At 46.1% G+C, this 14,075-nt stretch overlaps 2 protein-coding genes across 5 annotated transcripts in view; one reads left to right on the top strand and one right to left on the bottom strand.

The window, feature by feature from the left end:
- The window catches only part of Smtnl1 (smoothelin like 1), a 30,551-nt gene that overhangs the window by 9,326 nt on the left and 7,150 nt on the right, over positions 1-14,075 (top strand). Inside the window, exons 1-2 of one of the 4 annotated variants that reach the window (XM_047516332.1) lie at positions 10,881-10,997; positions 12,511-12,585. The exons of 1 other annotated variant lie outside the window; for it this stretch is intronic. The gene's annotated coding sequence lies outside the window, so the exon portion shown is untranslated. Of the gene's footprint in view, positions 1-10,840; positions 10,998-11,635; positions 11,655-12,510; positions 12,586-14,075 lie in introns of those variants that run through there. 2 more of the 4 variants (XM_047516331.1, XM_047516334.1) reach the window with 2 other exon arrangements.
- On the bottom strand, positions 1,219-4,478 carry Timm10 (translocase of inner mitochondrial membrane 10). Its single transcript, XM_047516338.1, has 3 exons — positions 4,332-4,478; positions 3,782-3,897; positions 1,219-1,637 (listed from the first exon to the last, which is right to left on the bottom strand). Exons 2-3 carry the CDS (start codon positions 3,850-3,852, stop codon positions 1,436-1,438), a joined length of 273 nt encoding a protein of 90 aa, XP_047372294.1. The 5' UTR covers positions 3,853-3,897; positions 4,332-4,478; the 3' UTR covers positions 1,219-1,435.

The following is a 14,075-nucleotide window of genomic DNA, read 5'->3' as shown; positions in this document are numbered from 1 at the left end:
AATATTTGTCACTCAATTTGGGTTTTTTTGTTTGTTTCACGTCTGGGACAATGGGACAAAATGGGTTCATATACAGTAGGCACTTTTCAAAGTGTTTTAGTTATAAATGGTTAAGTTTGATGACCACCCAATTAGGCATCTAGGGACTTTATTAAGGGGTTAACTGAGGTACAGAGCAGTTAAATGCCCTACCCAAGATCACACAGCTAGAAAATCTGTCAAGACTCAAACTCAGTCTGGCTTGACCCTGCACTTGTACCCCAAAACTCGCTGTCTCTTTTCTCTGCTTTACTCCATCTCTAATAACCTACTTCCACCTCAGACATCTCCACCATGAAGACCCACTCTGACAGTACTGCTACTGGTGCCACAGGGGTCAACCAAAACCCCACCTGCTACAACCCACATGTTATGAAAGCTGCACAGTCCTCAAAGGGCACTCTTCAGACAGAACTTACACTTGTCTTGCCCCCGCCAAGCAATGCAGCAAATGCAGTGTAAGCCCTGGCCTTCATGTTACTGCTCCATCTGCATGACCTGCAGGCAGCCACTTCTCTGAAACTCCTTTTCTCAACAGGACCTTTAGCCCAGATGGGTGGATTAGCTTGGATGTTGTATAAAGGGTGAGGAGCACAGTCCGATTCAAGTGAACACCAAATGGCAGTGGTTATCACTCAGTCCCTGCCTGGATTACCATGGAGCTGGGTCCCTTAACAACCTGACACTGCCATCCAGAATAAAGTTTGGCTGCTTGCTCTTTAAATCCCATCTACTTTTCACACCCTCCTTTACATCAGTCCTTTCTATCATTTGTGGAAATGCCTGCTTGTCTCCATTTAATTTTTAAGTTTTGGGGTGCTTCTCATACCCCAATCATTATACTATAGCCAGCAAAGCATTTAATATGCTTTTCTCATATTAACTCGTTTAATTCTCACAGTAGCCTTCTGATTATCCCCATTTTACAGATGAGGAAACTAAAGCATAGAGAAATGCCACGTTCAGGGTCACACAGCAAGAGGCAGACCCCAGGTGCAAACCTAAGCTACCTTAACTGTTCATACCTTTAAAACGCTATCATGGGCTCCCTCTGCTGGTAGAGGCTGTGCCAGTTTTTTGTTTTTTTTTTTTTAATTTCCAAATGCTAAGCATACTGCTTTAAACACAGTAAGTGTCAACAAACTTACTTTAATATACATATATATATATACACATACGCGCGTGTGCGCACACACACACACACACACACACAGAGTCACATACCAGTGTAACAAATATTCCTTCCACAAGACAGCTCTACCACACTCAGGGTTTCTGAAGATGCTCCAGAGAGAGCCTAGGCCTGGCAGTCTTCACATGAAACCCAATACGGGGTATTTTTATTAAACAAGTGGGGAGGAGCAAGGCGCACCCCAGGTGTATGCTGTCTGGGGCCTCAAGCAGGACCAGAGCTCTGCTGCACCCTCTTCATCAGCTCTTCATCCTGCATAGATAACTCTGTCAACTTTTTGCCCATCCGTTCATGGATGTCCAGGTACTTGGACACACATCGGTCCAAGCATACAGATTCGCCCTTGGACAGTTCTGCTTCCTTATAGTGGGGAGGCACGCACTTCCGATGGCAGGCACTCGTCATTCTGAGGGGAGAGAAGGACAAGGTACTGTCAGTAGCATCCTGTGGCATAGCAGGAACCCTCAGTCATTCCAACCCTGTTATACTGATTTCTCTTTCCCCAAGAAAGCAGTGTGAATCCTTGTTTTGCACTCAACCATCTTGGAAGGTTTGAAAGAGTAGGCACTTTGTTTGAGCCCACTTACAGTGACTATTTGTTGAATGCTGGCTTTATAAAAGGCCTCATGCTAAGAGCTTTACATGGATTCTTTTATGCAATCCTTCTGATAATTCTATGGGATAGGCACAAGCATTATCCTCATTTTATGGATGAGGAAATTAAGGCACAGAGAGACTCAATAATTTGTTAAGGATCACATAGAGCCAGGGAGTCTCACTTCACAGTCTATATCTAAAACTCATTCTGCTAGGCATGGTGGCACATGCCTATAGTCCCAGCAGCTCAGGAGGCTGAGGCAGGAGGATCACAAGTTCAAAATCAGCCTCAGCAACTCAGCAAGGCCCTAAGCAACTTAGAAAGAACTTGTCTCCAAAAAAAAAAGAGAGTTAGGGATGTGGCTCAGTGGTTAAGCACCCTTAGGTTCAATACCTGGTACCCACCCCCTCTCCCAAATCATTCTAATTTATAACCTCCAAACAATCCAGAGAACTTCAACTGATAAAAATAACAAATATGTGATTGTCTCCTGTTTGGGCTTGATGCAAAGGCCCTTTGTATTTAGTGTTTTTAATGTCTCTATGAGGTGGGTACTATTATATGTCCATTTTATAGATAAGAAAACAATTATCAAAACAGTATAAGCCCTGGTGGAGCCAGGACTGTTCCCAGATTTGCTAAATGGTTGAGGGCACCAGTTGATGTACTAGACCCAACACTGCTACTGACCTGTGTGGGCCCTGAGGAAGTTATTTAACCTCTAGAAGGTTCAATTTCCTCTTCTTAAAATGGGACTAATAAAATTAACCCACTGGATTCTTTTGAGAATTAAAAAAAGATAATGCAGCTGGGTGCAGTGGCATATGCCTATAATCCCAGTGAGGCCAGAGGCTGAGGCAGGAGGAGCTCAGTTCAAGGCTAGCCTCGGCAACTTAGACTCTGCCCCAAAACAAAAAATAAAAAGAGTTGTGGATGTAGTTCAGTGTTAGAGTGCACCTGGGTTCAATCCCCAGTACCACCAAAGGGAAAAAGAAAAAGATCATGCATATAAAACACTTGACAAACGCCTGCCAGGGCATTTGTTATGGCGCGCAAATTAAAAACAGACTGATCACCACTGAGAAGAACTATTGTTATGGCGCGCAAATTAAAAACAGACTGATCACCACTGAGAAGTCCAAATTTGAGAGTCTTTATTACGCTGGCCAGCTGACTGTCTCACACAATGCCCCCAAAAATGGCTATTGGGAGAAAAGCCCCAACCACAGGGTTGTAGGGGTTCTTATACCAAAAATTACATTAATCATAAGTATCTGTTGCTATGATTCAAAATTACACATTAACATCATGAGATCATCAACAGAGGGGGACATGGGTCAAAATGACCCTTACCTAGGTACAAACTAAAGAATGGTTGCTAACATCCACACAATCACCGTTCACATGGTACATTGTTTAGGAGCAATAGGAATCAAAAGAGAGCAATTCTGTACTACATAGGAGTTGCCATTGTATATTATTAAACATGTCACACCAAGTAACTGATGATGGGCACAGAGGCAGGGTGTTCCCATGGGAGAAGCTTATTTCCTACATAATACGGAGTCTCAGAGCAAAGTGGAGTCTGTTTAGTCATTTCCCTTAGAGTCTGGCCTATAATATTCTCATGAAGCCAGATCTGTCAGCCCATCACACTATTTGTCAAAGGGCAAATGCTCAACTGTTTTTAAAAACTAACCAGAGTCTCTTGGAGCTTCTCTTCCTGCTCTTGTTCCTTCATGCCAGTTCCATCCCCATCCAAACTCCCAAGTACTTCTAGTGACTCCATATTGCATCTACATTAGTACCAAATACGGGGTGGGGATGGGGAGGGTTAGGCCTCAGGGTTCCCTACAATGAGGAAAGCATTTGTTAGAAGACATCCACCTCTGCCTTCGCTAAAAGTGATCAGGGCTAATTTTCCAGCACAGGGTAGCGCAGGCTCTCCTCACCGGTTGTACATGTCCGCCATCATCTCCACCTCCAGCTCCGCTGCCAGCTGTTGGGCCCTGAGCGGATCCATCTCGGCCGAGCGCCGTGCAGAGAACCTTCTCCCGGTCTTCTAGTCCTGGGAGCAGCCATCAGGGTCAGCACCCACCCCTCCCATTCAACCTCCTTCCCAGGGGCTACCGAACGCGGAGGAATCATAGGGCGTGGGACCAAGAGGAGCCACCGACCTCAGGGAGTTTTAACCACCCTTCTCCTGATGTGGAAAAAAGCACTAAAGGGATCACTGCCTAGCCCAAGGTCACTCGGGATGTCACTGAGGGTGCTGGAAATCGAGCCCCCGAGCCCTGACATCCTGTCCCTAGAGTCACCCTTATTCGGGAGAAGATGGAGAGACCAGCGGAACTCGAACCGCCGGCCTGACCCTCTGGGGCCCTGGAAATTGGACTCTACGCTGAAAACCAGGCGCTCCGGACCCGGCCCAACGGCATCATCTCCGAAATGGCGATGCCATCACCACGGTAACCTTGAGGTCAGGGGCCACGACTCACTCACCACAGTCTGGTGCGAGACACAGTGCCCCCTGCGTCGCCAATTCGAGCAAATATTAGAAACTTGCCGGGTGCTCAAATAGATCACGGCGGAAGCACGTGGACCACTTCCGGGATAGAAGTCCCGCCTCCTCTTTGATCCGGAAAGAAATACCCCCGAGGCGATGCTGGGAAATCGTCTACCATAGAGAGGGAGCTGCCGGCCGGCTGAACGGGAAGGCGACTTTCAAATGCTAGAGGGGACGCAAACATACCATAGAGGTTTGTGTGGGGTGCAGAGCGCCCGCAGCCGGCTTAGCCTTGGAGACGCGTGGGTTATCGCCGGGAAGTTTGAGTGTGTTTGGTGTCGGAAGGACGCCCACCTGGGTGTAAGTCACGCGCGAAAGTGGAAGAACACCTCCAAACGGCGGCCCTTCCTTTTCGTAGCACCTGGAAATCAGCTGGGACGCTTTAAAAAAACAAAAAAGCGATTCTTACCTGGGCACGGTAGCGCCCGCCGGGAAGCCCTGCTGCAGCCCTGGAGGCTGAGGCAGGAGGACCGCAAGTTCGAAGCCCGCCTGCGAGCGTAGCGACACCCTGTCTCAAAACTAAGAAGTTAAGGCGCTGGGTTGTGGCTCGGTGGTGGAGCGCTCGCCCTGGGTTCGATCCTCAACACTACATAGAAATAAAATAAAGGTATTGTGACCACCTACCACTAAAAAGAATATAAATAAATAGTTAAATGATAAAAAGGGGGGGCGGGTCTGGGAATATAGCGTAGTGGCAAAGCGGCCGGAAGAAAAACAAGATGCAGACCCCGCCCCCCAAATTACCAATGAAATAAGAATCACTGAGGTTTCAGCAAATTTTAAAATTCTGCAGACTCAGGAGGCTAAGCAGGAGGATCGCAAGGGAGGCCAGCAAATTAGCGATCCCCTCAGCAACTTGGTGAGACCCTGTCTAAAAATATAGATAGATAAATTAGATAGACAAGATATATAAATAGATATAGATAGTATAGATAGATAGCTGGAGCTGGAGCTCAGTGGTAAAAGCGCCCCTGGCTTCAATCCCCAGCACCGACACCCCCCCATACCCGCCCCCAAATTCCCCAGGTGATTTCCGCGTGCAAACAAATTTGAGAACCTGCTCCGTTGACTGTGTGTCACTGAACATTCCTGCTCCCCACACACTCCGCCAGGTGCTGCAAAGATAAGCAAGATATGGTTGCTATTGCAAAAAGAGGAGACAAGTACAAAATTTGTTTTATTCAACTCGTGTTAGACGCCCGGAGCCATAAATTCCTTTTGTTTACAAGATGAAATTTTATGACGGACGCAAGAATACCTTGCCCACTGGAGGAGATGGGGCGGACATTTTAAATGTAAGGTTATTATTGTCCTTTTGTAATTGTCCTAAAACAGTTCTGATGTGGGGTAGGGATAGCAGGGGTTAAACCCAGAGCCTGCGCATGCTAAACATATGTTCTACCACCAAACTACATCCAGCCCCAACAGTCTTAATTTTAAACATCAAGCTTCCATTACTGCACTAAGGACTCATCTTCATAAAAGTCTATGTCCTGATTCTTTTGAGATTGAGGAATATCATTTATTCAGTAAATGGTGTGAAACACATGAATCTTAAACTTGACTTACTGTGTGTGCATGTGCGTGTGCTTCTCACATGCTAGGCAAGTGCTCTACCACTGAGCTACACTTGCAGTTACACATCTATTAATTTAAAAAATATTTTATATTCATATAACCACACCCAGATGAAGTTATAAAATATTTCCTGTACTCTCAAAATTTATCTCATGTTCCTTCCCAGTCCATACCCCTTCTCTAGATCTTATACCACTATTGACTTCTATCCCATCAGTTAGTTTTGTCTATTCTTGTACCTCATATAAATAAAAGTATGCATTATTTTGTTTTGTGCCTAATGTCTTTAAAAATAGTATCTGTAAGATTTCATCTGAACTGTCGTGTATGTCTGTCATTCATTCTTTTTGTGTTGCTGTGTAGTATTTAATTGTGTGAATATACCAGAATTCAGGCATCCATTTCTCTGTTGATGGACATTTGAGTTGTTCCCAAGTTTTGGCCATGGTGAATTATGCTGCTATAATATTCCTGACAGATTTTTTGGGTCATGGAGATTGAACCCTAGACCTTGTAGAGACTAAGCATACAGTGAACCACTAAGCTACACTCTGAATCCCCAATACAGGTGTTTTAGTGGACATATCCTGCCCTGATTTTTGCTTTTGGAAATAGAGTCATATTATGAACAGCTAAAAAGCTGCATGGAAAAAGGAGAGGGGTTCTTACAGGAGGAATCCGACTTTTAAATGGGATACTTATTAGGTGCTATGAAAAGTTGCATACTGTATGATTCTATTTAAATAACATTATCAAAATGACAAAGAGATGAAGAAGAGACCAGTGGTTGCTGGGGTGAAGGCTGTGGAGGAAAGGAAATATGGGTGGCACAGGACAGATCTTAGCGGTGACAGAATGGTTCTGTGTCCTGATGGTGGTGGTTACAGGAATCTACGAATGGGAGTGCACTCCTGTAATCCCAGCTACTCAGGAGGCTGAGGTGGGAGGAGGATCTAAAGTTTGAGGCCAGCCTGAGCCATTTAGAGAGACCCTATCTCAAAAATTTTAAAAAGGCTGGGATGTAGCTCAGTGGTGTGTGCTTGCCTGGAATGTGTGTGAGGGCCTGGGTTCAATTCCTAACACCTCCTGGAAAAATAAAAAAATCATAGGAGTATACACCTATATCGTTCCAATGTCAATTCTTCTGGCTCTGATGTATGTAGCTATGTAAGATTTAACTATTTTTTATTGGTTCATAATAGTTATACATAACATGGTGATTTAGTTTGACATAAATGCTTGAAATATAATTTGCTCCAATTAAGTCCCCAGTACTTACCCTTGCCCTCCACCTTCTCCTTTCCCAAGATTTAACTTTCAGTGGAAGCTGGGTGAAGGGTATCCAGGGTCTGTCTCTACTATTTATGCAACTTCCTGTGAACCTATAATTATTTCAGAATAAAATGTTTTAAAAATTGCTACAAAAAGGAAAACAAATCAAAAAGACAATGTGAATAAAGAAAATAATCCATGACAGATACTCAATAAAAAGAAATCATTGTTCTCATTCTTTTTTTTTTTTTTTTTTTTTTGGTGCTGGGGATCGAACCTAGGGCTTTGTGCTCGCAAGGCAAGCACTCTACCGACTGAACTATCTCCCAGCCCCTGTTCTCATCCTTTTTAAAAGACTTTTGTTGGGGCACATTTAGGACATACAGAAAAGTAGAAAGCACAGCCTGTCGAACTTCCATATGTCCATCGTCAGGATTTAACAATTGTTAACACTTGATTATATTTTTTCTTCTATTTTTACCTCTAACAAATGAAGTCTTCTTTTACCCAAAATTCTATTTCCATGCCCTCAAAATTATAAATTTTCTGGTTTGGTTTTGTTCTGTTGTTTTTTGCAGTGCTGAAGACCAAAAACTCGGGACCGCATACAGGCTGAGCTGTATCCCAGTCCCCATATAGAAGTTTATTAAGATGATTTAATGCAAATATTCTATTTTCCCCAATTCTCAATAGAGTCTCTCTTTTTTTAAATTGTGTAAGAACACTTAATTTGAGATCTACCCACTTAATAAATACTTACATGTACAATGTAACATCATTATCTATATGCACCATACTGTGCATACAGCAGATTGCTAGAACTTATTCAGCTTGCATAATTAAAACGTCATATGCATTGAACAACAATTCCCCATGTCTCCTTCCCAAACACCTGGAGAATCATTGTTCTTATTGATCATTATTTTATTGTTATTATTTACTATGAGACTCTGTCTTTCTCCTATACTTTTATAGTCGGACATTTGGAGACCTTCAAGTAGGAATCTCCAGTTGTCCCTGCAAAAGGCAGCTTAGATAGCTTCAGCTTGTGAGAATATCCTTGGACTTCGGATATGTCATCCAAAACTGCTGATCTCTGTCAGCACCGAGCTGGAACCCTGGCCTCTCGCTCTACCCTGAGTTCTATCTATTCCCAGCCTTACAGAGGGGAGTTGTGTATTGTCACTCACCACGGGACAGTATCGTCTTCTTGGATGGGAACTCAACTTCAGAGGAAGGGACAAAGAGTTGTCACCCAGAATGTCCTCAATGGTATTTGACCACTCATGAAAGGTACAAAGATGACCAAGACAGGTGTCTTCCCTGGACCACCCCAAGATGAGCCAATGAGAGAACACTCTGTCATCTTGAAGAGAAAGTTGGTTCAGTCTTCATCACGGCTGTCGTCCCTCACCATTTCTCCTCACCTCCACTGCTGACAGTCTGGTCCAAGCCACCAATCTTGCATCTGAGTCACTAAGTGAGTCTTCTGGCTGGTGTCCCCACTTTTGCCCATGCTTCTCCTTCAGACTGTTCTCAAAACAGCAGCCAGAGTGATGTTGTCAAAAACTGTAGACCATATCACTTCCCAACCTAAAACACTCCTATGGCTTCCAATCACAGAGCAAAAAGCCAAAATCCTCACTCGTGAAAGGGACAGAGTTACCAACAAGGCCCCACATGACTTGCCAGCTCCCTGCTACTGCCTTTTATCTCCAACTCTTCTCCTGCCCCAGCGCTCTGCCCCAGCCTTGCTGACTGGTTATTCCTTGAACACACCAAACACACTTCCCTCTTTCCAAGTGCCGTTTCCTCTGCCTGGGATGCTCTTTCCCAGATAGTCCATGTTCAGTCTCACCTCCTTCAGGTCTTCACTTCCATATTACCGCCTCTGTCTTCCCTTCCTTGATCACTCTAAAAGTGCATCACCCCCCCCCAAAAAAAATCCCTACCTCCCCATCCTCTTCCTGTTTCACTTTTCTCTGTAGAATCAGTCACCATCTGATATACTACATATTTTACTTATTTATTGCCTTGCTTACTATCTCCCCACACTAAAATGATCTGTTTGGGCCTATTTTCTGTTGTTTTCAGTGCTATGTCCCCAGCACCTAGTAGGGGTAGGGACATGGCACAAAAGCCACTTAATCAATGAGTAAAAGAATTGTCTAAGATAAGTTTCGATGACTGGCTATTTTGTTGGTTCGGTATCTAATGGCAAGGAGACAAGAAAAGAAATGGATTTTTTAAAAAAAATACAGTAAAAGTAAGAGATAAGTGGAAGTACTCACCAGTCTTGGGCAGATAAACTCTGATTGGATGAAGGGAACATAATACTAGAGGCAGCCAGCAGCCATTCATTTTGGGTTGTTTGATCACTGGTACCTAAACCTGACTGCACAAAATGATCTCTCTTCCAGATCATCCCAGGCATAGGACCCCAGTTCCTATTCCATATTTCTCTTGATAGGTTAATTTGTTAATTGATTCACTGTTTATTGTTAAGCACCTAACATGAACCGAGCAATTTGCAAAGCCCTGGACATATGGCCATGAGCATGGGAGATAAATTCGCTGAACTCATAGAGCTTAGAATCTAGTGAAAGACAGAGGAGGAGGAAATGAACAAGGTAATTTTAGATTCCATTAAGTATTATGAAGAACACAAAACAGGCTGAAATGGTGGAGAGAACTGAAGGTCATGGAAGACTCTGAGGAAAAGAAATTTGAGCTGAGTCCAGAAGGATGAGAAGGAGCCAGTCTTGCAAAGAGCACAAGAAAGAACCAGTCCTGAGTCTGGAAAGGAATCGATACATTTAAGGAACAGGAAGGAGGCCTGTGGTCTCCAGTGGCCCCGCCAGTGGCTGAGTGGTGGGGACTGGGAAAGTGTAATTGGAGCAGTCACAAGTCTCGCAAGTGGCAGGAGTGTCTCTAGCTCACATTCTCCAAAGTGGCACCTTCCTTAGAACATAGGACACAGAGTGAAGGTAAAGACATGTTTTGGTTTCGTTCTGAGGAAAATTGCAATTCAGTAGAGAAATGCATTCAAAGCCTACCACTTACTTCTGCTCAAAACAGAACCCGGGAGTTATGCATTTTCTAGACTCCACATCCAGTGATTCCCAAGCTCACTCCATCACTCCTCTCCTCTTTGCCGCTCCCGCTTCAAATCTCTCCATTCAGTGTGAGCCTGAGACACATCTTCTGTCTCAGCAGCTGCCCCAATCACCCCCTCCTCAGCCCACTCTTTAGCAGCTGCTTGGTCTGAGGAGGAGTGAAAGGGACCATATGGAGGGGCACTGAGGGCCAGGGGCTAGGAGAACACAGAAGACCTTACTGAGGTGGTTGGGATGGGCCTGGGAAGCCAGTGGGCCCTGCATGTGATCGTCAGGGTCCCCAGGGCCAGAGCACATTGGGAAGGAAGGTAATCGCAGCACTGATGCTGCTGGGGTCAGGGAGGGAGGGAGGAAGAAGCGTGATTGAAAGGTGCCACCTGTCAGATCTTCAGGGGAAATCTGAGCCTCCCAGTCTAGGGGAAAGTGTTGTACCAACAGGGCAGTAAACAATGCTCTTCAGGCAGCCCAGACCTCTTGAAGTGGGGGCGGGGTGGGGTGGAAGGGGAGAGGAAGAGCCGGAGGCGGGCCCCACGAGCTGGGGGCTAGAAGCCACTGGGGCTTAAAGGCAGCCTGGGAGAGAGGCCATTCAGCTAGAGGAAGGCAACAGCTCCCAAGCCCCCAGGCAGAGGCCTACAGGTAAGAGAAGCCCTGGGCCCCTAGGTGTCCCTCCCCGTCTGCCAACCCCTACCCCACCTTCTAAGAGCCGGAGCTTCTATGAAGAATCCTATAATTAGAGAAATCCAGGTCCCTCTCTAATTCTCTCCACCACCATGTCAACTCTCTTTAGATGCCAGAGGACAGGGACTTGACCCTGAGAGGTTGGGTAACCTTGAACTCACCTACAGGGTAGCCTGCAGGTGGCCATCCATGAGGAGGACCTCATGGGGTGGAGGGGGTTTTGGTAAGCTTGCCAATACAGTTGGGTTGGGAGGTGGACTCTAAGCTATTGAAAGGGACATCTCCAAGGGAGGGTCTCTGACCAAGGTCAGGAGAGGTGGCATCTCAGGCCCACTAGAAGACGGATTGGGTGGTGGCGGGTGTTGGAGGCATCAGTAGAAGCAACAGGCTTTCAGGGCTTGGAACCTGAGTTTCTTCTTCCTGGTGGAGGGAGCTGTCTGCAGTACTGCTTTAGACACAAAACAGGGATGATACGGGGGCTTCCTGAGGAAGGAAGGAGGAAGGAAGTAGAGAGTTAGACAGGAAGGAGGGTGTGGGGAAACTTTCACGAGGGACCTAGTAGTGTGCACTTAGAAGAGAGAGTTCTTCAGCCATACCTGACGGCTGTACCCACAGGTGAGATGTCCCTTCTGTGGGCTGTGGGACCTTTGAGGGGACACTGGGCTGAGGATCTATCGGGAGCCCTGTATTCAATACGGCTTTTCCCCTGGGAGTCAGGAGACCTGGGTCTAGCTATGGTTTGGGCCATTTTATTCTCCAGTGACTTTAGTCTTAGGGGCCTCAACTCCTTGAACCTCAAATTCCTGGTCTGTTAAGTGGGCCAATCACACCTATTCAGAAGGGTCACCGTGAGGAAGGGCCAGGTAAGGCAGAGCTGCCAACTGCTGCAGAACTGTGAGCGGGCGGCGGGCAGTGTCCCCCCCCACCTCTCAACAGTTAGAATTTTGTCACTCCACATCTACTTATGATCAGTCTGGAGGGTGGAGAGCTGAGGGGATGAGCACACAGGTTGGCCACGGTGTGTACAAACCCACCCTGCCTGCCCCCACCACGGGTGACACGCAAATGGAGGGAAGGGCATTGGAGCCCTCAGCATGTCCCGGCCAAACGCTGCTGCACTTGGAGGTATAAAAAGGGTTTGTTATCATCTTACTGACATTCAGTTCTCTCTGCCTTGTTTCACTAATAAATGCCCCTGAGGCCACGTCAGGACCTTATCTGTCATGGAGCTGGGTGCATCCAACCTCCACCCTAAGAACTGATGTGTGCCGCGCTCCCTCCAAACTGGCTTCCTGAACCCTCCATCATCCCCAGGGAGTGGGGCCTATTTTTATCTCCAGAAGTTAAACTGAGAGAGGGTACCATAGCTTCCGTGAGATCACACCACGAGTAAACAGTGGGAGCCGGGGCCGATCCCAGGAAGACCCCCTGTCACTGATTTTCATCACCTCTCCACCCACCTTCCACCCAGGAGCAGAGCAGGAAGGGAAAGGGGTGTGTGGCTCCTTCAGACCAGCCGTCTCCATCCTTCTTCCTGCTGGATGAGGTACTGCCCCAGGGAGCAGTAGATGCTCTGCAGGGAAAACAGTCCCACAAGAAAAAAACAGGGAAAAGAAGAAAAAAGTCCGTGCAAAGGAGTTCAGGGGAAAGCAGGTAAATTGGATTTTAGGTGAAGTTAGGCTTTCTTTACCAGTGACATCTGAAATCTACTGAAGTGCCAGTGAAGAGCTGGTTATTTCTAGAACAATTTTGGTTAGAGAATGCATCTTTCTTCCACCCCCATGGAAAACTTTATTGGTATCATAGGAGACCCTCATTTCCCACACGGCACAGTCTAGAGAATCTGATCTAGATGACGCCTGTCATCGTCAGTGGAAATCGAGGCCCAGACAGTCAGAGGCACTTGATCGGCGTTCAGAGTCAGTGACTAAAAGGTGGGATCAAAGTCAGTTCCAGGACCTCCTTGTTCTCTGCTGAAGTTCATGCCACCGCCAGGGATCATGTTCCTAAGAGGAAACTCTGATTACTCTAATACACTGCTGAACCTTGAAGGGGCGGGAGGGTGAAATCTGCATCTTTATGAATCCCAGCCTCCTTCCTGGGAAATGCTGGGGGTACCAAATCCAGGGGCCCCAGCACTCTGATCTGGGGGACAGTAAGACCCAGGTGGATGACAGGAACAGAGCCCTGTCCCTGTCTGCCTGTCTTCCTGCCTCCTGTACTCTGTCCTGATTACCCAGGTGCCCTGGGCACTATCACCAAGAAAGATAGTACTGCCAAGGGCAGGAAGTATTTTTAGCCAGTGACAAGAGAGACCACTTTTCTTACTGCCTGAGTCATGCCCTGGGCTTTATTTGGGGATTGTTTTCTTTCTAACTACACCCTCAAGAAAGTCAGGAGGATAAAGTGCGCCCTACTTACCTGTTACTGTAGATCTGATAGTACACATAGGACTTAAATAGGAAAACGATCTCCCACATACACTCCCAGGGGCACTTGGAGGGGGAGAGTTCCCTGCAGAAGCTAGCCTGAGTACAAGTCTGTTCTTCACCAAAACAAACTCTTCTTTGCCCACATTTTCTGAGAACCACAGGCTGGCAGTGATTCCGAGACCAGCTGGCCCAGGGGTTCCCATATTTCAGGCATTTTTACACCACCTCTATGATTTAGTTACATCTGCACTGCCTGTACTCTAATTTCCTGAATGCCTTCCTTTGAATTAACTTATTTTAAAATTCAATAAATGTATTTTTAAAAGACACTTTATATCACTGTTGGAAATGGAAACTCAATATCACTTGCCAGAAATAGTAACTGTAAAAATACCTACCATTGAAACCAAAACAGAGATAATTCTGTCCAGATACTCCTGCCTACTTTGGGCTCTAGGGGGGCCAGTAGCAATTATTCCACAGGTGTTCCAGGATGCTAGGATCCAACTGTGAGCACCTCACTGGCTAAATAAAAACAGAGGCAAATTCTCTTGGCACAGTGGTATATGCCTGTAATTCTAGTCCCCCTGTGTTCAATCCTCAG

This window comes from Sciurus carolinensis, chromosome 11 (assembly GCF_902686445.1).
Source record: "Sciurus carolinensis chromosome 11, mSciCar1.2, whole genome shotgun sequence".
Classification (NCBI taxonomy): Eukaryota; Metazoa; Chordata; class Mammalia; order Rodentia; family Sciuridae; genus Sciurus; species Sciurus carolinensis.
Note: the sequence above shows the minus strand (reverse complement) of the source record. Positions and strands in the feature narration are given on the sequence as shown.

What these genes read in the sequence shown, in the direction of transcription:
- Timm10 (XM_047516338.1), bottom strand. Translation starts at nt 3,852, where the DNA reads ATGGATCCGCTCAGGGCCCAACAGCTGGCAGCGGAGCTGGAGGTGGAG. An exon ending in ATGGCGGACATGTACAACCG is followed by an intron (nt 1,638 to 3,781) that starts GTGAGGAGAGCC and finishes CTCTCCCCTCAG; the next exon opens with AATGACGAGTGCCTGCCATC.